The following is a 23,537-nucleotide window of genomic DNA, read 5'->3' on the forward strand; positions in this document are numbered from 1 at the left end:
GACATTTCTTCACCACATATTTTTGCTTCTTGTTTAACGATTAAATTTGTTTTTGTGACACCTAATGTAAAATTTCCTTTAGAATTTTTTTGTCTCTACTCAATATAAAATATCTGTTTATTATGTTTCTTTCTGATTCGTCTTATGTCTCATTGTTTGCAGAAAGATTCAGGTCCACCTATCGGCATGCACAAATCCAAATCCAAACATGAACTTAAGCTTCTGGAGAAAATTCCGGAAAACGCTGAAGCCACTGTCGTACTTGTTGGTAAGCAGTTATTTTCCTGTTAAAGAATCCTATTGGAATCCGTTGGATTTCTATCTTAGAACCATTTTAGAATCTGGATAATATGGAATTTGGAAAAAATATTTATTTCAGTTTATCCCATTTGAACCAGACCAGCTGCTAATGATGATTAAATTCAAATGAACGAGATACATCAGGAACTAACATGGCTATCATAGAATTAACACAATCAGCTAATTTTTTCACAAACTTTTTATAAAAAAAAATTAAAAGCATTTCTCTGTTGTTAGGCAGTGTCGACTTCCTGGAGCAGCCCACCATGGCGTTCGTTCGACTGCTGGAGGCTGTTGAACTGGACTCGGTGTTGGAAGTATCAGTTCCTGTTCGGTTTCTCTTTGTGCTGCTTGGTCCCCCCAGCACCGACATGGACTACCACCAGATCGGACGCTCCATTTCCACACTCATGTCCGACAAGGTGAGGAAGACCAATCAACAAGATCATGAACATGCATTATTGTAAAAGTTCAGACTATAATGCCTAATTCCATTGCTAACTTGATCCGATGTCTCTCCAGCAATTTCATGAAGCTGCATATCTGGCAGACGATCGGCAGGACCTGCTCAATGCCATTAACGGCTTCCTGGACTGCAGTATCGTTCTCCCTCCGTCAGAAATGGGTGGAGAAGAGCTCCTGCGGTCCGTCGCTCACTTCCAAAGAGAGATGCTCCGCAAGAGAGAGGAGCAGGAGGTGGCCATGCTGTCCAAAGAGCCCAAGAGCCTCGAAGAGAAAGGTCTGCATCTGCCTGGGTTGACAGTAGTTCCAGTTAAGCTTGTGTGTTTGTGTTTGCGTGCGTGTGTGTATGTTATTGTTTTTAGCGGCCAAGCACCAAAGGTTTTCACTGGCATTCTTCTTCTTCCCTAACTCAATCCCTGTAGTGTCACCAACTCTCCAAGTTTACACTTACGTTTGTGCTAATAACTTTTGAACCGTAAGGGCTAGAAACAAAATAGGACCCTATGAAGTTTTTGGTGCCAACAAAAAGTTACTCAATTCATGTTGATTTATCAGTGTTTTTTAACAAATTTTATGCAGCACTTCAAAATAGACAAAAGGCTGTATTTCCACAACGCTTTATCGTATTCTGACCAAACTAAGTACATATCATCACAAGCATGAGGTGAGGCTAAATGCTGCATTTCAGCACAGCGCCACCTACTGGTTTGAATATACGAAAAATGAATGGTCCAATTCAGAAACTCAGAAACTTCTGAATGGACTGTCCAAAAATCATAAAAACGGTCTTGTTAGATTTGGGGCATCATGTTGAGCCGAATGATATCCATTTTTTCCCATATCGTATATTTTGGGCATTGGCCATTTAAAATTTTGAGTTAAAATGCTGTATGTCTTGAACGCATTGGCGGATCATTACAAATCTCGGTATGGCTCATCTGCATGATGCCCTGAACGAGCCTGAGAAGTGTCGAGCCAGTGCCACCCAGTGGTAAAATCATATATATTTACATGCTTATAACTTTGGATTTGGTTGACTTATTTTCATATCCTTAGATTCCTGAATCCTTGCGGAGTCCAATGATACCAAACATGCTAGATTTTGCCTTATTTTTTCAGCGTTGTGATTTTAGAGTTTAAACAACTTTCGAGAATATTTTCGAAACCATATCCTAATGGCAAAAAATGCAATTAAAGTTGGGTTTGGATTATTTATATACTCATAAATACAAATGTCTATAACTCCTAAACGAATTGGCACTTTTTGTTTTCCTTTTGCTTTTTTCTTGCTGCTTTTTTGTCTTTTTATTTAGTTGTGTGTGCGTGTATGTTTGTGCATTGTTGTTTCGCAACTTTCACCAGTACCCTGCTATAGTCTTAAACATCCCACTTTCTCATTTCATGTGTATATCAGAGGCCTTGCTGGCGCCCTTTAAACCAGAAGATGACCCTTTACGACGCACAGGCCGTCTGTTTGGTGGACTGATTCGTGACGCCCAGCGCCGTTACCCAAAGTACATCAGTGACTTTAAGGATGCGCTGAACCCCCAGTGCATGGCTGCTGTCATCTTCATCTATTTCGCCGCTCTTTCTCCCGCCATCACGTTCGGAGGCCTTCTGGGTCAGTATCCGGCTATTGTTCTTAATTTCCTCTCAGCTTTTGCTGACAGAAACGTACTGATAAGATCTTAAATGCATTAAAAAAAGTACTAATTTTAAATGCATGTGGATCAGTTACTGTTGGGAAGCATTTTTAAGATGAGAAATTTCAAACATTGGAAAATGTATTTAGTTAGTAAACTGCATCCAGAACCCACTTAATTGACTTTAACCAGTAAGTAACAAAAGGTTCATCATGATAAATGCTATCAGTGGCTCTGATTCTGATAAGTATTTTAGATTAGATGCCCTGAACTCCAGACGGCAAACTGTCCGACCTCGATGTTCAATAATTCAGGAGCTCTGGTCTGCTTTATGTGCACAGGTGAGAAGACTGAAGGGCTCATTGGCGTGTCAGAGCTGATTGTGGCCACGTGTATTCAGGGTGTGTTGTTCTGTCTGCTCGGGGCCCAGCCGCTTCTGGTGGTGGGCTTTTCTGGACCTATCCTGGTGTTTGAAGAGGCCTTCTTTTCTGTGAGTTTATAGCAGATGTGTTCCTTAAAGCAGATTTAAGGAACATATTGGGCATTTCTATGGACTCAACTCAACTCAACTTCACTTTTCTTTTCTTTTTTAAGACACATACACATAGTTGACTTTTAGCAAATGATTTCAAACCAAGTCAAGCTAGTATTACTGCCATTTATATTTGGGGTTAGGGAGCCTAAATATTGAATTTTGTCTGCACTATTAGTGCTATGGCATAGATAAGATTTGTCCAGTTTGTTGAAGTGTGCATTTCATTTTTCACATTCATTTATATAGTAATTTATACAATACAGATTGTTTCAAAGCAGTAATAAACTTTAAGTACAATTTCAGATGTAAAGCAGCTCTAGAAAAAAGTCAGTTTAGTTAAATGTTGATTTAATTAAATAACAGTGTGAATGTAGTTATGAGCTATAAAGCAGCTCTACAGCATATAATATCTTATTCAGCTCAGTGTTTATTCAATTCAGTTTAAGTTCACCCAAAAATAAACACCATGTCCTCTTCTTCTCCAGTTCTGTAAGGGCAATAACATGGAGTACCTGACAGGTCGCGTTTGGATCGGGTTTTGGCTCATCATCATCGTGGTGTTGGTGGTGGCCTTTGAGGGCAGCTTCATGGTTCGATTTGTCTCGCGTTTCACTCAGGAGATCTTCTCCTTTCTCATCTCTCTCATCTTCATCTATGAGACCTTCTCAAAACTGATCAAGGTAGTTGATCATATTTTTGGGTTTCGATTGTGTTTTGTCTGAATCATGAAGTCCTCTTGACTGCGGATGTATCCCACAGATATTCCAGGAACATCCTCTGAGACGCTGCTCTGCTATGGGTGTTGATGTGAACGATTCAATGCACAACTCAAGCACTTCAAGTCCATTCGCAGCGAACAGCAGTTCTCCGGAGATGGTGAAGGTGGTCGGTGAACCTAATACTGCTCTGCTGTCGTTGGTGCTCATGTCTGGGACCTTCTTCATCGCCTTCTACCTGCGCAAGTTCAAAAACAGTGCCTTCTTCCCTGGCAGGGTAAGACGCCCTCCGATCAGCTGACCCAGTGTTGAGGGATTAGAAAAATGTGGTTGAAATTTGTCGTTCTCTGTCTAAAAGAAGTCATTTTTTACAGTTAAGAAGAGTTATTGGAGATTTTGGAGTTCCTATTGCCATTCTCATCATGGTTCTGGTGGACTACAGCATTCAAGACACATATTCACAGGTGATGATGGATGGTTGTGAATTAGCAGATGATTTAAAGTCATCAATAGTGCTTGCTAAGTCTATTAATATTGCTCATTTCAAGCAAGAGACACTAAATATTAGGTTTTGTTGCATAAACTTGCACTATTTGCCCTACTAAAGAAAATAAGAAATAAGGTAAATATTATTTAAATTTATTTTATTTTCTCTTTATTAATGTTATTAATTTGCTTTTAATGCTGTTTTTATACATTTTTAAAGCTCCACCCAAATAATTTGGAATTTTTTTTAATCTTCATTGTCTATTATTATTTTTGATTTAAAAAAAAAAAAGTATTATTATTTTCATTATTATTGTGTTATTTTTTAAACATTTTATATTAGTATAGGGACATGGTGGTGAAAAAAAAGAGATTTTATGAGAACTTTTATGAAAACATTTGCGAAAGAACCAAACAGCATTAACATTTACTCTAAACATTTACCCTAAGCAATAAGCATTTATTGTTATTAATTTATTTATAACATTGTCAATGCTCCACCCTACAGAAACTCAGTGTCCCCCGAGGTTTTTCAGTCACTAGTCCTGATAAGCGTGGTTGGATAGTCAATCCTCTGGGGTCTGATGGTCAGTTCCCCATCTGGATGATGTTTGCCAGCATCCTTCCTGCTCTGCTCGTCTTTATCCTCATCTTTATGGAGACACAAATCACCACGTGAGTCCATTTTGTTTTTAGGTTTTTCATTGTTAATAAAGCTTGTAATTATACAGCTGTAATGCAACTGTACACGTTTAAATCAAAGCAATATTAAAGAAGCTCTCTCCTTCTAGGTTGATAGTCAGTAAGAAAGAGCGCATGCTGCTCAAGGGTTCTGGTTTCCATCTGGACCTGTTGATCATCGTGACTCTCGGCGGCACCAGTGCTCTTTTTGGCCTGCCGTGGATGGCTGCAGCCACCGTGCGCTCTGTAACCCATGCCAACGCCCTCACCGTGATGAGCAAAGCCGTCGCCCCAGGAGACAAACCTCGAATCCAGGAGGTCAAGGAGCAGAGGGTGACCGGGTTACTGGTGGCAATACTTGTAGGTGAGTTTCAAGAACATTATCAATTTTATTGCAACCTGATCAACACAAACAGCCGATAAGATCTTATAAATGATTAAAATCTTAAAATCTTGATGATTAACATATTTTCGGATAAAGAGGATCGCACTGGTCGTACACTTTACATTTACATTTATTCATTTTGCAGATGCTTTAATTCAAAGAGATTTTACCACAATTGAAATGGGTAAAAACGCCCTTTACTCATGGTAAAATCAAGGTAACGCATAGTATCTTGTTGGGTTATTGTTTAAAGATGCATACTATTTCATTACATGTGCATGAAATCTGTCCAAATGACTATTGTATGTATTAGCATATGTATTAAATGAAGAAAAAGTATAAAATGTCCTCATACTGCAAATTTCGTTGGTTGTAGGTCTCTCGATAGTAATCGGTGATCTGCTCCGTCAAATCCCAATCGCTGTGTTGTTTGGCATCTTCCTGTACATGGGTGTGATGTCACTGAATGGCATCCAGCTGACAGAACGGATCCTGCTCCTGCTGATGCCCCCAAAATACCACCCAGACCACACCTACGTGCGCAAGGTCAGGACCCCAATCTTTTTTTGTTTAATGCAGTAATGGTATCAAATACTGTACAGATATCTTCTGCTTTGTACTGTGTATCTTGACTGAATCACTGTCCCTCAGGTGCGGACCCTACGTATGCATCTATTCACAGCGATACAGGTGGTCTGTCTCGCTGTCCTCTGGGCGGTCATGTCTACCGTGGCGTCGCTGGCTTTCCCGTTCGTTCTCATCATGACCGTCCCAGTCAAGATGTTTCTTCTGTCACGCATCTTTAGCCCTCGTGAAATGCAGTGTGTAAGGAACTTGTTTGCTTGTTTCTTAGGGATGCACTATCGTACAAAAGTGTGGGGTTAGATTTATTTTAAAAATATTTTTGTGACAGTAAATTTATTTGTGTTCCTAAAGATTTATGGGACCACTATCGTCAAAGATGATTGACAAATAGCATATAGGGATTAGCGGTATGGTTCTGTTCTGGGCAAGCATGGAAAAGAGCAGGGATTGCAGCGATAAACAGAACCGAGCAAACAGTGAATGCAGATATCATTAATGTTGATATTAAATGTATAAAATAATTCAGGAATTTAGTCTGATTCAAGGGGAATCAGAATGCCAAATCCTGACTGGGCGAGTGGAGCTGGGGATGGAGGAGGGTAAATGAGCTCTGGAGAAACGTGACAGCTGCTGATAGAACTGAAAAGCTTATATGTTTGCTGTGATAGACGTCGTATCACTATAGGTAGACATGATCAGCAGCTTGACTAACATGTCCTGCCAGTTCTGACGCTACACTTGATTTTATTTTAATAATCAGATTGATCGGTACTGTTGTTTGACTTTTTTCTTCCATCTTCTCTTTCTCAGTTGGATGCTGATGACGCAGAGCCCACTTTTGACGAGAAGGAGGGACACGACGAATACACAGAGATGCACATGCCAGTCTGAGCCACGACCACAGCTGTCCGTCTCTCACCCGTCTTCCTGTCAGTCAGAATGTTGGCCAATAGGACTGTTGCTTTTCAAACTTTGACAAACCAAATTGCGCAGCGAGTTTTGACATGCTGCGGAGGTGAGAATATTATGTGGATCTGATCTCCACCTGGCATTTCCAGAGACTCGTTTCAGTTGTATTAGAGGGTTTGAGCTGCTATCACACCGTTTAGCCTTTAGCAAGCGTATTTGTCGCCTGTGAGGAAAACGAATGTACCGAATGGGGTTAACTGGACATTCCCAGCACCATTCAGGGTCCATGCAATATTTGATGTAGTTTTTAAGCATATATACTTGACATGATCAGTAAAGATTGCCAAGGTCCATTTCATCTTCTACCGTACGTACGTTTGTGCTTTTTAATAGTTTTACTGGCTTCTCTTTTATTGTTGTGATTCATGAGCCAGCACAATCACACAATCGACAGTATTTTTTTCTTTCGTGTCCGTCCGATTACAACTGTTTATTTCCCCCACTTCTAAACAGTTTTCTATTTTATTACGTATTAGTCACATGCCAATTTTAAACCCTCGCAAAAACTCTAGATGTTCAGTTGGAGTATATTTTATATTGACTGTTACATGGAGCAAACTCCATTTAGAGGATGAATTTGGAGGCATCTGGACGGGTTTTCAGATTCGTTTTAGTGCCCTTCATTAGTTTGGGGTCTTGAAACCCATTTTAAGAAAAAAGAACAGGAGCGTCCCTAAAGAGAGATCCCAAAATTGTAGCGTTTAAGAGTTAATAATGGTTCGTTTGTAAGAACTAAACAGACCCGATAAGCCAAATATAGTCACCAGTTCCATCGTTCCTAACACAGTTTAACAGGAACTTGCGACCATATTTGGCTAGAGATGCTTCTTGGAAATGCACACCTGATAAATGATCGTTTCTACCACATTTTTAAAGTCTTTCCACTAACAACATTACATTTACACTAAAACAAAAGCCTGTTCTTTTCAACACAAGTTCTCAGCAGAAACACAGTATAGATTTTGATTTATTTACTAATTATTTATGCGTTTTAACAGTGGGACCGTGTTATTTATGTCAGTTCATGAGGGATTTTGCCACAGAATTCCTGAATAATGTCACTACTTTTCCACTATCATTCATTCATATCTGGTATAATATATATTTGGATTCTTACAGTCAGTTAGACGATGAATCTGCACTAATAAGTTTAGACTGTTGCACGTACACTTTCACGCAGACTATTTTGTGTGCACAAACCATCGGGAATTAAATCAGCAAAATGAATGATTTGTTTTCGGTTAATTCAGTTAAGCACATGTTATGTTTGTTATTTTAATTTAATCTCTGGAGTTGGTCACACCATTGTGCTTTAAACATGCTACAAAACAAGTGCTTTAGCTCATTTGAGCGCTATTTACATTCCAGATTGTGATTCCAGGATGGGATGTATGTTAGGATCTTTTAATTATAGGAATTTAATATGCTAGTTTTATATCATGGGCTAGTAATGACATACGGCGAGTGAAATGAAATCATGTAGAGGTTATTTTTATTCGACTAGGAATTGGTTAGACGCTTTTGTCATTATTGGAGCGTACACGTGATTGATTTGAGAATATTTTTTAAAAATGTCGTCTGTGTCGTCGTTTAGTAAATCTTGACCTTCAGTACGTTGTACTTTATCACCGTTGTTGATCTTCTACATTCCCTCTGCCCATGTTCAGCGACCGGTTCCAGGTTTGCGTTTAGACACGTTTAGGCCTGTGGAACTCTGGGAAATCTGATGGTAGAGCAGCACTATGAGGTGCTGTGCTGCTACCGGATCTGGACTTGTGTGGATTCACGGCAGCACTTGTTTGTAGATGGTATTTATTATGGATGCTTTACGGGGCTCATGAAGGCTGGAACATTGAGGTCCTTTTAAAGGCTGGTGATATTTGTTACAAAAGTATGGCAAAGGGAAGTGAGGGTCATTTACCATCTGTGGACATCTTTTGTAATGCGTTTTTTTGTTTATTCAATATTAGATTTTTAAATGTTTCCACTGTACATAATGCAATATTTACAGTAAATTCCAAATATTGCAAATAAAGTTGATTTTTCTATTTAAACTGGCTATTTAAATCTTTTTTGTGTTTTGTGTTTTTATATTTCAGTTTTTAAAATTGCTTTGGTTTAAGTGACCAAACAAATAATCACGTGATAATCCATTTTTCGTGTGCATCATCTAAGATACTAGCCTGGATGCCAGCTGAACTTAGCCCCGCCCACAACATTTTTAGGTCGGGCGGTTTTGTCTGGCCTCGCTCCATAGAGGAGTAATTATCCCCGAACAGAAACTGTTTGGACCAATGAAATCATCGGGGCGGGCTTTAGACGATGACGGACAGATGATCAACAGTAACGTAATCATCACGTCATCAAAGGGGCTTGGATTATATTTGTTCGAATCCTAAACGGAGAGCTTGTTTGTATATGCATTCACCTTCACAATTTCTCTCAGAAATGATGATCATGTTGGGTAAGTACTCTGTGTATCATTAAATTATTTTATTTTTTTACAACACTGCAAAGATCGTGTATTCCAGCCTGATTTCAGCGCACGTGCAGATAGGGTTGCCAAGTTTTTACAACAAAACCGGCCAACAACTAGCCCAAAACAATAACTTCTTTGGGGGTTCTCCGGGAAAAAAAGTGTTTGGGGAGTAAAATGTGTGTTATTTTGGCAAGGTTGACTTCTAAAATTTGCACTCATGGGTCTATATATCACATCATAGTCGCTTCAACCCGCGGACATAGAAAACAACCCGTGGGAAAAAACACAGACTTGGCAACACAGCGCAGTTGAGCTCTGTTAACATTTGACAACTAACGTAATGCGTCGCTCCATTTGCTCTGATTGGTTGTTGGTCTATCCAATTGATGCCTTTCCTGGTTCGGTTGAAACACGCCCCATAATCACAGCCCAATGGAGCAGTTTCAGACTCATATTCTGACTAGAATTGAGTATGACCACGTCAGGCTACTAAGACACCTGACAAAAAGTAAATTTGGCAGATATGAGTCAATTAACTTTTTTGCCATGGCACAAAATGACTAGCTGAGCTGTGCGCAAATTGAATTAATTATACGGTCACACTTTAGATTACACTTTTGCTTCATTGCTGTCATTGAAGGCCTGTCTGAGCCGTCGGATTTCAACAAAAATATCTTCATTTGTGTTCCGAAGATAAACGGTGGTCTTACGGGTGTCGAACGACATTAGGGTAGGTAATTAATAACAGAATTTTCATTTTTGGGTGAACTAACCCTTTAAGTTTAGGGGCCCTATCATACACCCGGCTCAATGTGACTCCAGGCGTGATGCATGTGTTTTTTGCTAGTTTCAGCCCGACGCATTTTCTTGTCCAGCGTCGCGTTGTTTAAATAGCAAATGCACTCGGGCCCATCTGGTCATTCACGGGTGTGCTGGTCTGAAAACCAGGTGTGTTCAGGTGGATTGTTGGTGTGTTACTATTTTGAGGAACTAAAAAAACGACTGTGCCATTTATCAACAAAAACCTGGTCTAAAGTCAATAGCGCAGTATTTAAAGGCTGCGTTAGTAATATACGCCTATAGGCAGGTCCACAATGCGCGGACACTCGGCTTATTACACACAGGGACGTGCATCAGCGCACAAAAACATTTTTATATATGAAAAAAGGATTACAATGTAAAAGATTATTATTGTGTACATAAAGATAACAATGCCTACATGTTATAATGGATCTTCATTGCATCAGAATGACCTATTTGCAGTAATACAGCAGGAATATGCAATATACAGCAGCGGTTGGAATTAAATATCTTCATTTGTGTTCTACTGAAGAAACAAACACACCTACGTATTGGATGTCCCAGGGGTAAGCAGATAAACATCAAATTTTCATTTTTGGGTGAACTATCCCTTTAAGTCCCTGACTTCCACGCATCATGCCAGGGCTCCACATGAACAGGGACCATTTTAGAGAATGTTTAACCTGGTTTTGGGCGATCAGACATTTGCAGGAGTTGAAGTTCAGACTGGTTAAAGATGGCTCTGCTGCTGTTGGTCGTGCTGCTCGCCACTGGAGTCTCACTGAATGAAGCACAAGAGCTCTTCCGCAAACTCCCAGATATCTACAAGAAAGGAGTGGAGCTGGCTTTACATCAGGTCAATATCCATAACAGAATCCCGAACCATTTTCTCTTCTTCAAAGCTATTCATCAGGCAGAAATGAAGGTAACTGCATTCCTCTCTTTATCCTCTTTTCAGGGAAAAGATGTTCTGAAATGAACAGCCTGATTTGGTGTGTAGACGAGTAGCCTAACACATCCTGAGGAGTAGGTCAGATATTCTAAACACTCCTGATGCCAAGTCATTTTTAGGTCAGAAATCAAATCGCTGGAGAAAGAAAAAGAGGACAGAATTGAGTTGCTGGTTGTGTAGAAGTTTTTGACAAAATTTTGAGTTGCTGGAAATGCCTGTCTGTTTTATACATTTACTGTGGATGAATAAATCATCTCTCTGTCATCCCTCCTAGGCAGGGATTGGTGTCACCTACATCTACCATAACTTTTATCTGAAAGCCACAACATGCCAAAGAGGAGCTGAGAACCCTGACACAACCACATGTCCGTTCAGGAATGATCGGGTAAGTGTGACTTATGTTGTGTTCATTTAAAGCACATAAGCATTTTAGAAACCCATGATGGTTTTCAGTTTTCAATTGTATGTCAGAGTAAACGAAGCCATTTTCCAAACACTTATTACATCTAAATAAGGAAGAACCATCTGTATTTTTAAAATGTTGCAATCTCTAAATTATAATAGTTTTATATAAGTTTATATAGTTATTAATAAGTTTGGGGTCAGTAAGATTTTTCTCAAGGTTTCAGAAAAGTCTCTTATGCTCACAAAGGTTGATTCTCGAAACAGAACCATTGTACAATATTATTAGTTTAAAATTTCTTAATATATTTTAAAATATTGTATTGCTCTAATTGCTAAGTGATGTGATTATCAGTCACTAGAAATCATTCTAATATGCTTATTTGCTGCAAGAAACCTTTCTTATTATAATCATTATAAAAAACTGTTGTGCTGCTTAATATTAATTATAAATTTAACCAAATATATTAAGCATTTTTGTGCAGAATTATTTGACAACATTTATTTGACCTTATAGACTTTAGTCTATTACTGTCTTTAATGTCTCTTCAAACTGTCACTTTTGATTAATTTAATACCTAAACTTTTTTTCCCCCTGAATCCATTCAGGTGGATATTTGGATAGCTGAGAAGTTTCTGGCTATTTTGTATGTATGTATGTATGTATGTATGTGTGTGTATATATATATTTATGTATATGTGTGTGTGTATATATATATATGTATATGTGTGTGTGTGTGTATATATATATATATATATATATATATATATATATATATATATATATATATATATATATATATATACATATATACATATATATACATATATATACATATATACATATACATACATATATACATATACACCAATCAGGCATAACATTATGAAGTGAATAATACTGATGATCTCTTCATCACGGCAGCTGTTATTGGGTGGGATATATTTGGCAGCAAAAAACATTTTGACCTCAAATATGATGTGTTAGAAGCAGGAAAAATGGGCAAGCGTGAGGATTTGAGCGAGTTTGACAAGGGACAAATTGTGATGGCTAGATGACTGGATCAGAGCATCTCCAAAACTGCAGCTCTTGTCGGGTGTTCCCGGTCTGCAGTGGTCAGTATCTATCAAAAGTGCTCCAAGGAGGAAACGGTGGAGAACCGGCGACAGGGTCATGGGCGGCCAAGGCTCATTGATGCACGTGGGGCGTGAAGGCTGGCCTGTGTGGTCCAATCAAACAGAAGAGCTACTGGAGCTCAAACTGCTCAAGAGGTTAATGCTGGTTCTGATAGAAAGGTGTCAGAATACACAGTTCATCGCAGTTTGCTGCGTATGGGGATTCATAGCTACAGACCAGTCAGGGTGCCCTGTCCACCGCTGAAAGTGTCAACAGTGGCACGTGAGAATCAGAACTGGATAACGGAGCAATGGAAGAAGGTGGCCTGGTCTGATGAATCACGTTTTCATTTACATCACGTTGCTTACCTGGGGAACACATGGCACCAGGATGCACTATGGGAAGAGCGCAAGTATGATGCTTTGGGCAATCTTCTGCTGGGAAACCTTGAGTCCTGCCATGTGGATGTTACTTTGACACATACCACTTACCTGAGCATTGTTGCAGACCATGTACACCCTTTAATGGAAACGATATTCCCTGGTGGCTGTGGCCTCTTTAAGCAGGATAATGCTCCTGCTACAAAGCAAAAATGGTTCAGGAATGGTTTGAGGAGCACAATAACGAGTTTGAGGTGTTGACTTAGCCTCCAAATTCCTCAGATCTCAGTCCAATCGAGCATCTGTGGGATGTGCTGAACAAACAAGTCTAATCCATGGAGCCCCCACCTCGCAATTTACAGGACTTAAAGGATTTGCTGCTAACATCTTGGTGCCAGGTACCACAGCACATCTTAAGGGGTCTAGTGGAGTCCATGCCTCGATGGGTCAGGGCTGTTTTGGCAGCAAAAGAGAAACCAACACAATATTAGGAAGGTGGTATTAATGTTATGCCTGATCTGTGTGTGTGTGTGTGTGTGTGTGTGCCTTTTAATTAGTATTATTATTTTACATTACACTGCAGCACACAAAAACGTATTGGCTTAATTTCCATATTCCTCCAGCCTCTCATTGACTGTATGACCTGCTACAAGATCTCCGCTGGAGAAATTGGTGGCAACCCTTATTTAAACTGTATGTATCGACGAGCGCTCTCAAAGGTATTCCCATTTCATGTTCTTCGTTTTTTGATGATTTATTTAATTACCTGAAAACATTTTCCCAACACATTTAATGCAGTGGAACCCCAAAATGTACAAACGTGTGTGTAGAAGTGACCCTTTGTCTGATTGTTTAAACACAAGGAGAGCAAGCGAGAGCGAGAGATTGGCTGTCACCAGGCGGGTTTTGGCAGTCTGACCCCGACTCCTGTGGCATCCACTGGATCCTAGAGAAGCGCCATCTGACATCTGATGTTCAGGAATCTGAAGCACAGCATGTTTTAGCATGTCTGCTCTGTTCCAAGTCAGCTCTTGCATCATGTTTATCTGATTGTCTGTGACTAACGAGAGCATTGCTCTGTTTTGGTCACATGTTCTACAGTAAATCAATACGGGATGTGTGTTGCAAAAGAACATTCAATGTTTGTCCTGCGAAATGTATTTTTTTGCGCACAATTAAGCAGAGTTATCTTAAACTACCTTAACCACTTTAAAATATGAATGAGTATCATTATAAATAAATAAAAATTGTGCACATTACACTAATCCAATAAAATACTTTATAAATAATACATGATGCAGTATTTCTGTCATTATTTACCATTAGATTGTTATGGTGCGTATTGTCTGTTCAATTTTCGTTTTTTATGCACTAAAGACTAATGATGTTTAGTATATCAGGACCTTCATGTTTAAATCGCAGCACGTTGTACTTTGTCGCCGTTGTTTATCTTGGCAGTTAACTCTGTTTTTGTGTGCGGTGTCTAAACATACTGAAGAAAAATTCAAGTGAGCGTGAAACTGAGGTTGCGAAAGTCTTTTCTTCCCTATTGTGATGTATATCGAAGGAAGCTTATTTCTGCCATAGAATCAAAATTAAAACCTTTTTATCCAGCAATTCTAACCTTATAACTCACAATTGTGAGATGGGGAAAAGTCTGAATTTTGAGAAGTTGAAGAAATTGTTTTAATCTGTGGCGGAAACAAGCTTCCATCCGAGCGAGAGCTTCTCAAACTAGAAAAATGTAAGATGGGACTTGCTTTTGTCCATGGGGAACTGACTGGATAGGTGAATGTGGATTGCTATTGGTTGATCACATGCGAGTGACATATAGATCATTTATAATAAATACTGCAAGCAATATTCCATTAAAAAACAAGAATTGTCACATTTTCTTTTTATGACCTTCTTATGGTCTTTAAAGGAACTGTATTTAAGAAATGTATTTCAATAAATCATAAAATGGCCCTGGTATGTCACTAGACATTAAGAAATCATGTTCATTTCAAATACTTATATCACTGACAACAGTAGTCCGGCCAGGATATTGTCAGTTCTTGTTGTTGCAGCCCTCAACTAGCCTGACGTCATCATGCTCAATTCCATTCAGAATATGAGTCTGAAACTGCTCCATTGGGCTGTGATTATGGGGCGTGTTTCAACCGAAGACCTCAATTGGATAGACCTACAACCAATCAGAGCTACGGAGTTAGTTGTCAAATGTCAACAGAACTCAACTGCACTGTGTTGCCAAGTCTGCGGTACCCCGCGAGTTGTTTTCCATGTCCGCGGGTTAAAGCGACCTCAATTATGTGATGTATAGAGCCAGGAATGCAAATTTTAGCAGGCAACCTTGCAAAAATAACACACATTTTAACCCCCAAACGCCATTCCCCCCCCCCCCCCCCCCCGGAGAACCCTCCTTAAGAAGCTATTGGGCTTGTTTTGGGCTAGTAGTTGGTAGTTGTGTTGTAAAAACTTGGCAACCCTGTCTGCAGGCTGGAATAAACAATCTTTGTCAGTGTTATAAAAAATTGTTTAAGGATAGAGTACTTACCATCATGATCATCATTTCTGAGAGAAATAGTGAAGGTGAATACATATACGAAGTTCTCCATTTAGGATTTGAACAACGCCTTTGATGACGTGCATGATTACGTTACTGTTGATCATCTGTCCGTCATCGTCTAAAGCCCGCCCTGATGATTTCATTGGTCTGAACAGTTTCTGTTCAAGCATAATGAGTCCTCTCTGGATCAAGTCCAGACTGAACTGCCCGAGCTCAGATGTTTTTGGGGCGGGGCTAAGTTCGGCTGGTATCCAGGCTAGCCCTCAACTGATGTTGATGTTGACTTGTGTTTTGGCCTGAAGCTCCACCCTCCACCTATCAACCAATCATGAATTTAGTTGAGTTTCTGCATCCGGGTTGCTAGATCTGCTCTAGTTACCAAAGCTGCAGCTACAAACAACCCTGCTGGATCCTGCAGCCAATCTGGCAACCTCGAGTCAGGGAGGAGGGGGAGAGGGGATACACCTGCAGTACCAGTTTTGGCCACAATCTTACATACACTTCCTTTAAATAGTGTGTTGTCAAATCGATTAATCAAATTCAAAATAAATTTGTTTACACATAGATATGCTGCGCAGTGTGTATAATTATGTAAATATATATATAAATACACATGTATATTTAAGAAATATTTGCATGAATATACTGTACCCTATATATATTATATTATATATATATCCAAAAAGGAGTCAAAAATCTAATGTGAAATAATATGGACCGCTGTAAATAACGCAGACTTTACATTTGCTTATTGCATGTTTTATTATTATTTGTCGTTTTAAACCTAACGGTAGCAAATAAAAGCAACTGAACAGGCCATGCCAACAGTAATTTACACAGTGTTACCCAACAACGGCACAAAAACAAGGCAGACTTCCTGGAACGAGGCTGTTTTTCAGTGAGTGCAGCTCGAGGTCGAGCTCAGACTGGTTGAAGATGCGCGTGCTGCCATTTGTTCTGCTGCTCTTTCTGACCGCCGCGGAGGCGCAAACCTCCCTCAACAAACTCCCTGACTCCTACAAGAAAGGAGTGGAGCTCGCGGTGAAAAATGTCAATGCTCACGATGGCGTCCAGCAGCATTTTCTCTTCTTTAAAACCATTCAGCAGTCGCAAATTGAGGTAAGACCTTCTCTCACTGACTGACTGCCTTTGACTCGTTATCGCGTCACGTTATACTAATACTTGTAGGTCAAAAAGTCCAAGGTTAAAATTGAAATGTGTATAATGCAAAGTACAAGTAATGTGCTTTCAGCAGAGCGCATAATAAAGTGGGAAATGTCTACATAATAGTTCAGTTATTCCAAGTAAATATAATAAGTGAATTGCACGTGTGGGGTTGAATGCCAAAAACACGAATTTATCATATTTAGTTAGATATCTGCCAATTCGTTTTTTAAATGTATTTTGTACGTTTTTGAATGTTTACAGCATTTGTAAAAACAAAACAAAAAAACTATAGTTTAAATAAAATACTGAAATATATAATTATGTAAATCTGTACAATCTACACAATATATTACATTATTTAAGTTTTCTTAATTGTATTAATGCATTCACTCATATTTACTATTATAAAATATTTATTATTACAAAAAATAAGTTACAATTCCTAAAATATTAATTGAAATTGAACTTTTTGTATAATTTGTTATTTTAGTATCATCGATATACTAGTATCATTTTTGTTAATATTTTCTATCTGATTTTCTGATATTTTATATTTTCTGTTAATTTTATTTATTTCGGCTCATTTTAATTTGAAAGTTTTGTTCATTTTTAAAATGCATTTCCTTTTTACTTTTTTAGTTTATTTGGTTTAGCAAAAATGAGAAATGCTGCCTTGGCAATAGATTAAATAAAATGCGTTTTTTTTTTTTTCCAGATTTTTTTGTTTATTTATGGTTTTAGTTAACAATAATAACCCTGATGTATTCTGTGCTTATTGGATTAAATCATCTCTCTGTAGGCTGGGTTTGGTGTCACCTACATCTACCAGAACTTTTATCTGAAAGCCACCAAGTGCAAAAGAGGAACTGAGAACGCTGACACAACCACATGTGCGTTCAGGAATGATCGGGTAAGGTTTATATTGTGCAAAATAATAGAAAATGATTTGCTCCACCTCTGCACATACCTGTATAATTACTGAATAGAGCTTGAGGCTTCAGCATTGCACAACCAACCGCGGCTATATTTATATAACATACATGCAATTCAATAAGAGCGAGTTATTGTACCTTATGATGGAAATTGTTTCTCAATACAATTAAATGTGTGCTTATAATCCCTACAGCCTCTGATTGACTGTGCCATCTGCTATAAGACCTACAATGGAGCGATTGAGATAGAACCCAAACCATATGTGAACTGTGTCCATAAACCTGCTCTCACTGAGGTGTGTCATAAGGCCAATTCACACCACACAGACAAACGCTAACAAACAAGTTAGCCCTTAGGATTTAGAATTAAATGAAAAATAACTGTCATGCACCAACAAACACAGACAAACGCTGACTGAACATGTTCACTTGGGTGCTAACAAACCCCAACCCAGATATGGCCACTAATATTACAATCCATTCCATCTGGTCAACATTGCACACACTCACTCTAAAAGATTCAACATAGAAACTTAAAGGGATAGTTCACCCAAAAATGAAAATTGTCATCACTTACTGACCCTCATGTAATTGCAAACCTATATGGATTTATTTCTCCTGCCAATCATAAAAGGAGGTATTAGTAACAGGGCCGTACCCAGGATTTTCTAAATACCGAGGTCCAAATATGAATTTTGGAGGGTTTGAAAAAAAAAAAAAATGTCCCTCCTTTACATATGCATTTTAAGACATAAGAAAATCAAAGAATCAGCTAACTGTAGCTTTAAAACCATGTCAGTGTGCAGTATAAATTATTTTAAGAAGACAACAGATTTTTATAAATGAGAATCTGGTTAAATGTTGCAAAAAAAATTAGACTCCAAATTAGAAAATCTGTTTTGTTGTTAAATTGAGCAAAAGACGACATATGTGTGAATCCGTCTTTGAAAACCTAGCTAAAGTTAATTTTTGTGATTTACATTATATAAAGAACATTCATGTCAAAGATAGAAATCAATGTGAAAATATAACCAATGAGTGAAATCAAAATGTGATGCTCCTAATCTCAATATTAGATGATGAGACTTTAGCCTGGATTTCACAGACAAGAATCACGTTATGTGTAAGTTAGCCATTAGGAATATATTGTAGGCTAATGCTTTTTCTATTCTGAGCACAGTGGGCTACCTGCTCTTTCTGTCTCATCGCCATCATCTTCTCTCTTTCTTTTTCCCCCCAGTCTCCTTCTCTTGCCCTGTATCTTTTCTCTTTTCAAAGCTGAGTTTTGTTTGAAGCAGTCTTTTCATTTTCGTCTCTATAGTTATTAGTTTGCATCCCTGATTATTAAGCGCTCTTGCGGTGTTGTGATGTCAAACATCAGTCGTTGTTCGAAGCGCCGGTTGGTGGTTGTGGCATTTGTCCCGCCTCTCCTCCACTGTGATTGGACATTGATGTTCACCCAAAGTTGAACTGTGGACGTTCAACACGTAAAAGTGGACAAAACCTGCCAGCTGTTGGCGCTATTGAAAAGTGCGGCACATCCATTAGAAACAATTGAAAACATACGCCGGGCGAGGCGAGAACACCTGTTTGTACACGCCGCCTTAATAGGCTATTATTTTGCAACTTCTATTATGTACACATCGGAGAATTACCGAGGTCCGGACCTCGGGGACCTCAATGGTGGGTACGGCCATGATTAGGAAGATGGGTAACCAACCAAACAGTTGATGGACCCCATTGACTGCCATATATACAAATCAAACTTAAACCCCGTCAAACCTTTTTTCTAAGAGTTATTGGCTTCGGACATTGCATATTCAACAGTAAGGTTGTAGTTTGCTTTTATTCTAAATATAAATATGCCAGAGCAGATTCATATCTTTATCAGTTTGTTTTGCATGATCTATGTTCATTATGAACTAACACTATTTCATTGTTTTTGACCCAAGGACATGAAGAAAGAGAGAATAGAGCACTGTAATAAGATGGGTTACAGCAGCGGATCCCCCACCCTGCTGGCCGTCGCATCTCCTTCATGAACCGCTGGTGGCCGTCGGATGTTCAGGGTTTGAACTAAGAACACAGTGTCAATGATCTTAACTGTTTTTTTGACTAGTCTTTTCATGCATATTTGCTTCACAAGAACTGAAGTGATATTAAATGTAAAATTTTACCACTTTAACAAGCAAGCATTACTGTAACCCCAACTTAAACGCAAGGTTTTTACGGTTATACATGAACACATTATAAAATGCGTACCTATAAATGGATACTTATTGCATTATAAGACCTCATCATATAGGTAAATATTAAAATATATTGGTTACAAGTATTTAAAAGAACATACAAATGACTATAAAGTGAATTAGAAGACGTTATATTTGCATTTTGGTATATACTGTATATATTATGCCTTTATATGCATTATACATACTTTTTTTTGTGCATTATTCAATGTTTTAATAGTGTCTCATTCAAAAAGGTAACACTTGACAATAATGTTTTATTTGTTAACTTAATACATTAGTTAAAGGTACTAATTCAAAATGAACTAAATCCATCATGTCATCAATCCTTCTTCCAAAACACGTTTAGTCTTACCTTGATTCACTATGCTAATGATTATGTTAAGTTCATATTTTGGACCAATTGGGATGGTTTTCACAGGAAATCACTTGTGTGTCTCGTCATATCCGTAAATAGCGTTTCTATAAAGTTGCTACGGCTCCTTTGCGTGTCTAGTGTGGGAGTGGCATAAAATATTTGTCACAATATGCGAGAGGTTGACATGGAGCAGATAAATCTCAAACGTCTGGTAAATCGCCTGTTTTAAAACGTCGAACAGAGGAAAGTCTGCTGGCAAAAAGAGAATGTGAGAGAGCTCGTAATAAAACCAGAATCAACATTGGCTTTGCTTTTGCAGAATTTGCATTACTCCACAGGTGAGTAAAGTATTTTAATTGAAGAGATAAATTGCCATATGTAGCTCTCTAACAGAGTTCATCTATAGTGAGGGTCATGTTCATCCGCACAGAGACGGAGGACAACAGAAACAGTGTTCTTCTGCAAAATGCGCAAAGTGCCAAAGTACCTGTATTATAAACTAATGATAAACAATACTTTTGTCAATCTTGTTAATTTTTACTTACTAATACATTACAATTAAACATTGTATCTGTTAACATGTACTGTGAACTAACATGAACAAACAATGAGCAATTGTTTTTATTTACTAACATCAACAATGGTTAATAAATGTTATATTTTTTTATTTTGCATAGCAACTAATGAGGACTTACTGTAAAGCATTACCATTCAATATTATTAAATATTATTTACATATTTTTCTTAATAAAAAATGTAGGTATACATGGCTAATTATTATTTGTTTTGGGGTTGTTGCTTTTTTCCCAAATAATAAAAATATATGCCTATAAATGATGTGTTTTTTTTGTTCAGTGGATTATTTCCTTTTAAAATAATTTGATAACTTCATGACATTTTATTCTTTATAATTCCGTTTTTAAAGGGGGGGTGAAATGCTGTTTCATGCATACTGAGCTTTTTACACTGTTAAAGACTTGGATTCTCATCCTAAACATAGACAAAGTTTCAAAAACTAATGTTGGACGTTTGATGGAGTATTTCTGTGTCAAAAATACTCCTTCCGGTTTCTCACAAGTTTCGGCGAGTTTTTTTCGAGTATGGGTCTACTTGACGTTAATAAGAGCGGAAGGTCCTTGTATGGGTCGTACGGGCTCTTCTCCCGGTAGGGTGCGCGCGCGCACTTATGTGGCACCGCTCTTCTCTTTATTCCTATGGGTGACGTCGAGCGACTTCAACGCTTCAGCACAGCGTTCCGGGAAGGCAGCGCTGCATTTGAACCGATTTGAACGCAGAAATGACGGGAAGCTTCACAACATCGTTTCAGTTGCGTCTCAAAATGGATTTACACGCCACTGCTGTCAGGACTTTACCAAATCATACCAAAGAAGTGTGTTTTTGACGGAGCAGTCCCAGCGATAAAGGTTCGGTCCTGCTTTGGAAGCAGCCGGTGAGTTAACTTAAACTGTTTCAAATGTCTCTGCTTTTGGCTATCGTCGCGTGAGTAAACATCAGTAAACGACACGATCGCGTGCTTCGTCATTCAAATGCGCTAACGGTTACTCCATTGCTGTTCTGTATAACGTTACAGTATTCTGACGTGCAAAACCGTTTTGCTTGCTACTTCTAAGGTCTAGTCGCATACAATAGTCCATAAACCGAATCATGTCCTCATACACTGCGAGTAAACACACAGAAATGTGGAGAGGCCATTAAATACAGTAACTTACATACCACAGAGACGGACGTCCTGATGTTGCTGTTTCTCCTGTTCAATTTATTTCTCCCTCAGATTTGATTGTGGATCATTATCTGTATTAGCTGAGATAGATGGGTTTCTCCACGCTTGAGGAAGTCACCGCTTTGCGCGCTTGTCATTCTTTAGCTCCGCCCACACGATACGCCTCCAGGCGCTCGTTTTTTTCCGGAAAGACTCGGTACAGCCCATATTTCTTTTATAAATATGATAAAACTAAAGACTTTTCGGAGATATGCAGGATGCAATACTACTCTATAGGTACTCAAGATTGACATGAGATTGACTGAAACTGAGTGTTTCACCCCCCCTTTAAGCGTCAGTCTGCTTAAACGTAACTTTTTGGCGCTTTATTTTAGCCCGATTCACAATGGTAAGCTTGTAGAAATGCGTTATAATAATTTGAGTGGTACTGGTAGCTTCCCACGGGAAATTTGATCATTCTGTATACCTAAAGGAGTAGGCTAAATCGCATGTGAGGATGCTTCATGTGGCGGATCATTTATAGCCTTAAATTAATCGTACCATTTTTATGGCATTTTGTAATCCAGAAAGGTCCAAATAACAATCATCACTGACAACTGGAGATTCACCTGGAGTCAAAAGCAAAAGATTAGACTGTACAGCAAATAAAATCTTCAGGTAACACTAATACACACTAAATACGCGTATTCACACAATGCTAATGCTGTTAACATTTTAGCTGTTAACTGTTAACAATTTGAGAACGAAGTATAACAATAATTTGCATGTGATGGTTTGATGTGATATGAGCGAAGCGATCGTTAGATTTAATCACTGTTGCTGGCGCAGGTTATTGTAATGATTTTTTTCTCAGTTGGTCAGAACAAAAGTGGCAGACGTTACTTTTTCAGGTGATATTTTGTGGGAAAAAATATTATTTCAGTCATACTTCCAAGACGTAGAATCTGTGATTCGGAATTACAGTTTCCACACCGGTGCAGTGACTGACAGCCACACATATTCTCCAAAAAATACTAAAAATAAATGAATCCGCGCTGAGGAGCCGCCGATGCACAACCCACTTAATGCTCATTCAGCAATTAACTGCAATCGCAGGTTTTAAACACAGATGGCGACAAAGAGGCAAAACTTTTGGACTGCAGCTTTAAGTACATTTAAATAATAGCTGCATATTTTTTTGTTTTATCTTAAACCGCTAAAATGTCAGGTGGTACAACTGTCCGAACAAATGAACAAACTAAGAAAACTATTTAAAATACAAATTGTAAAAATATCAAGCTGTTGAGGTAATTAAGAAGCTTTTGACCAACAATTAGTATATTCTCAAATGTCAGGGTGGCACAACTGCGATCTTTTTAATGAATTGACAAGGTAATAATAACGGTAAACATGATAATGAATCAACCAGAGGACCCTAACTGATCCTTGTAGCAGAGTGAAAAGGTTTGTAGGTCTCTCAAATACTGGTAAAAACTGCTCATTTCAAGTATGGGGTACACTTTCCATGTCAGGAGGTACAACTACAGTATATAAATACAAATATTGGGTTGTACTGCCTGACATAAAAACAAAATGACTTTGAAATGTTCTTTAACAACTATGACTTGTTTAAACACGTTCATGATTCA

General features: G+C 38.4%; 1 protein-coding gene across 4 annotated transcripts in view; it reads left to right on the forward strand.

The window, feature by feature from the left end:
* Nucleotides 1-8,816, forward strand: part of slc4a2b (solute carrier family 4 member 2b) — a 48,516-nt gene extending 39,700 nt beyond the window's left edge. For all 4 annotated transcript variants that reach the window (XM_067435484.1, XM_067435485.1, XM_067435486.1 and 1 more), the window contains 13 exons: nucleotides 163-268; nucleotides 538-722; nucleotides 823-1,039; nucleotides 2,177-2,383; nucleotides 2,747-2,895; nucleotides 3,426-3,620; nucleotides 3,700-3,933; nucleotides 4,031-4,120; nucleotides 4,651-4,817; nucleotides 4,934-5,187; nucleotides 5,585-5,754; nucleotides 5,860-6,033; nucleotides 6,604-8,816. In XM_067435484.1, coding sequence (XP_067291585.1) covers nucleotides 163-268; nucleotides 538-722; nucleotides 823-1,039; nucleotides 2,177-2,383; nucleotides 2,747-2,895; nucleotides 3,426-3,620; nucleotides 3,700-3,933; nucleotides 4,031-4,120; nucleotides 4,651-4,817; nucleotides 4,934-5,187; nucleotides 5,585-5,754; nucleotides 5,860-6,033; nucleotides 6,604-6,684 — 2,229 coding nt within the window. In that variant the 3' untranslated portion in view covers nucleotides 6,685-8,816. The remainder of the gene's footprint in view (nucleotides 1-162; nucleotides 269-537; nucleotides 723-822; nucleotides 1,040-2,176; nucleotides 2,384-2,746; nucleotides 2,896-3,425; nucleotides 3,621-3,699; nucleotides 3,934-4,030; nucleotides 4,121-4,650; nucleotides 4,818-4,933; nucleotides 5,188-5,584; nucleotides 5,755-5,859; nucleotides 6,034-6,603) is intronic.
* Nucleotides 8,817-23,537: the final 14,721 nt, after the last annotated feature.

The sequence above is a fragment of the Pseudorasbora parva genome, chromosome 24, assembly GCF_024679245.1.
Source record: "Pseudorasbora parva isolate DD20220531a chromosome 24, ASM2467924v1, whole genome shotgun sequence".
NCBI classification, from domain to species: domain Eukaryota; kingdom Metazoa; phylum Chordata; class Actinopteri; order Cypriniformes; family Gobionidae; genus Pseudorasbora; species Pseudorasbora parva.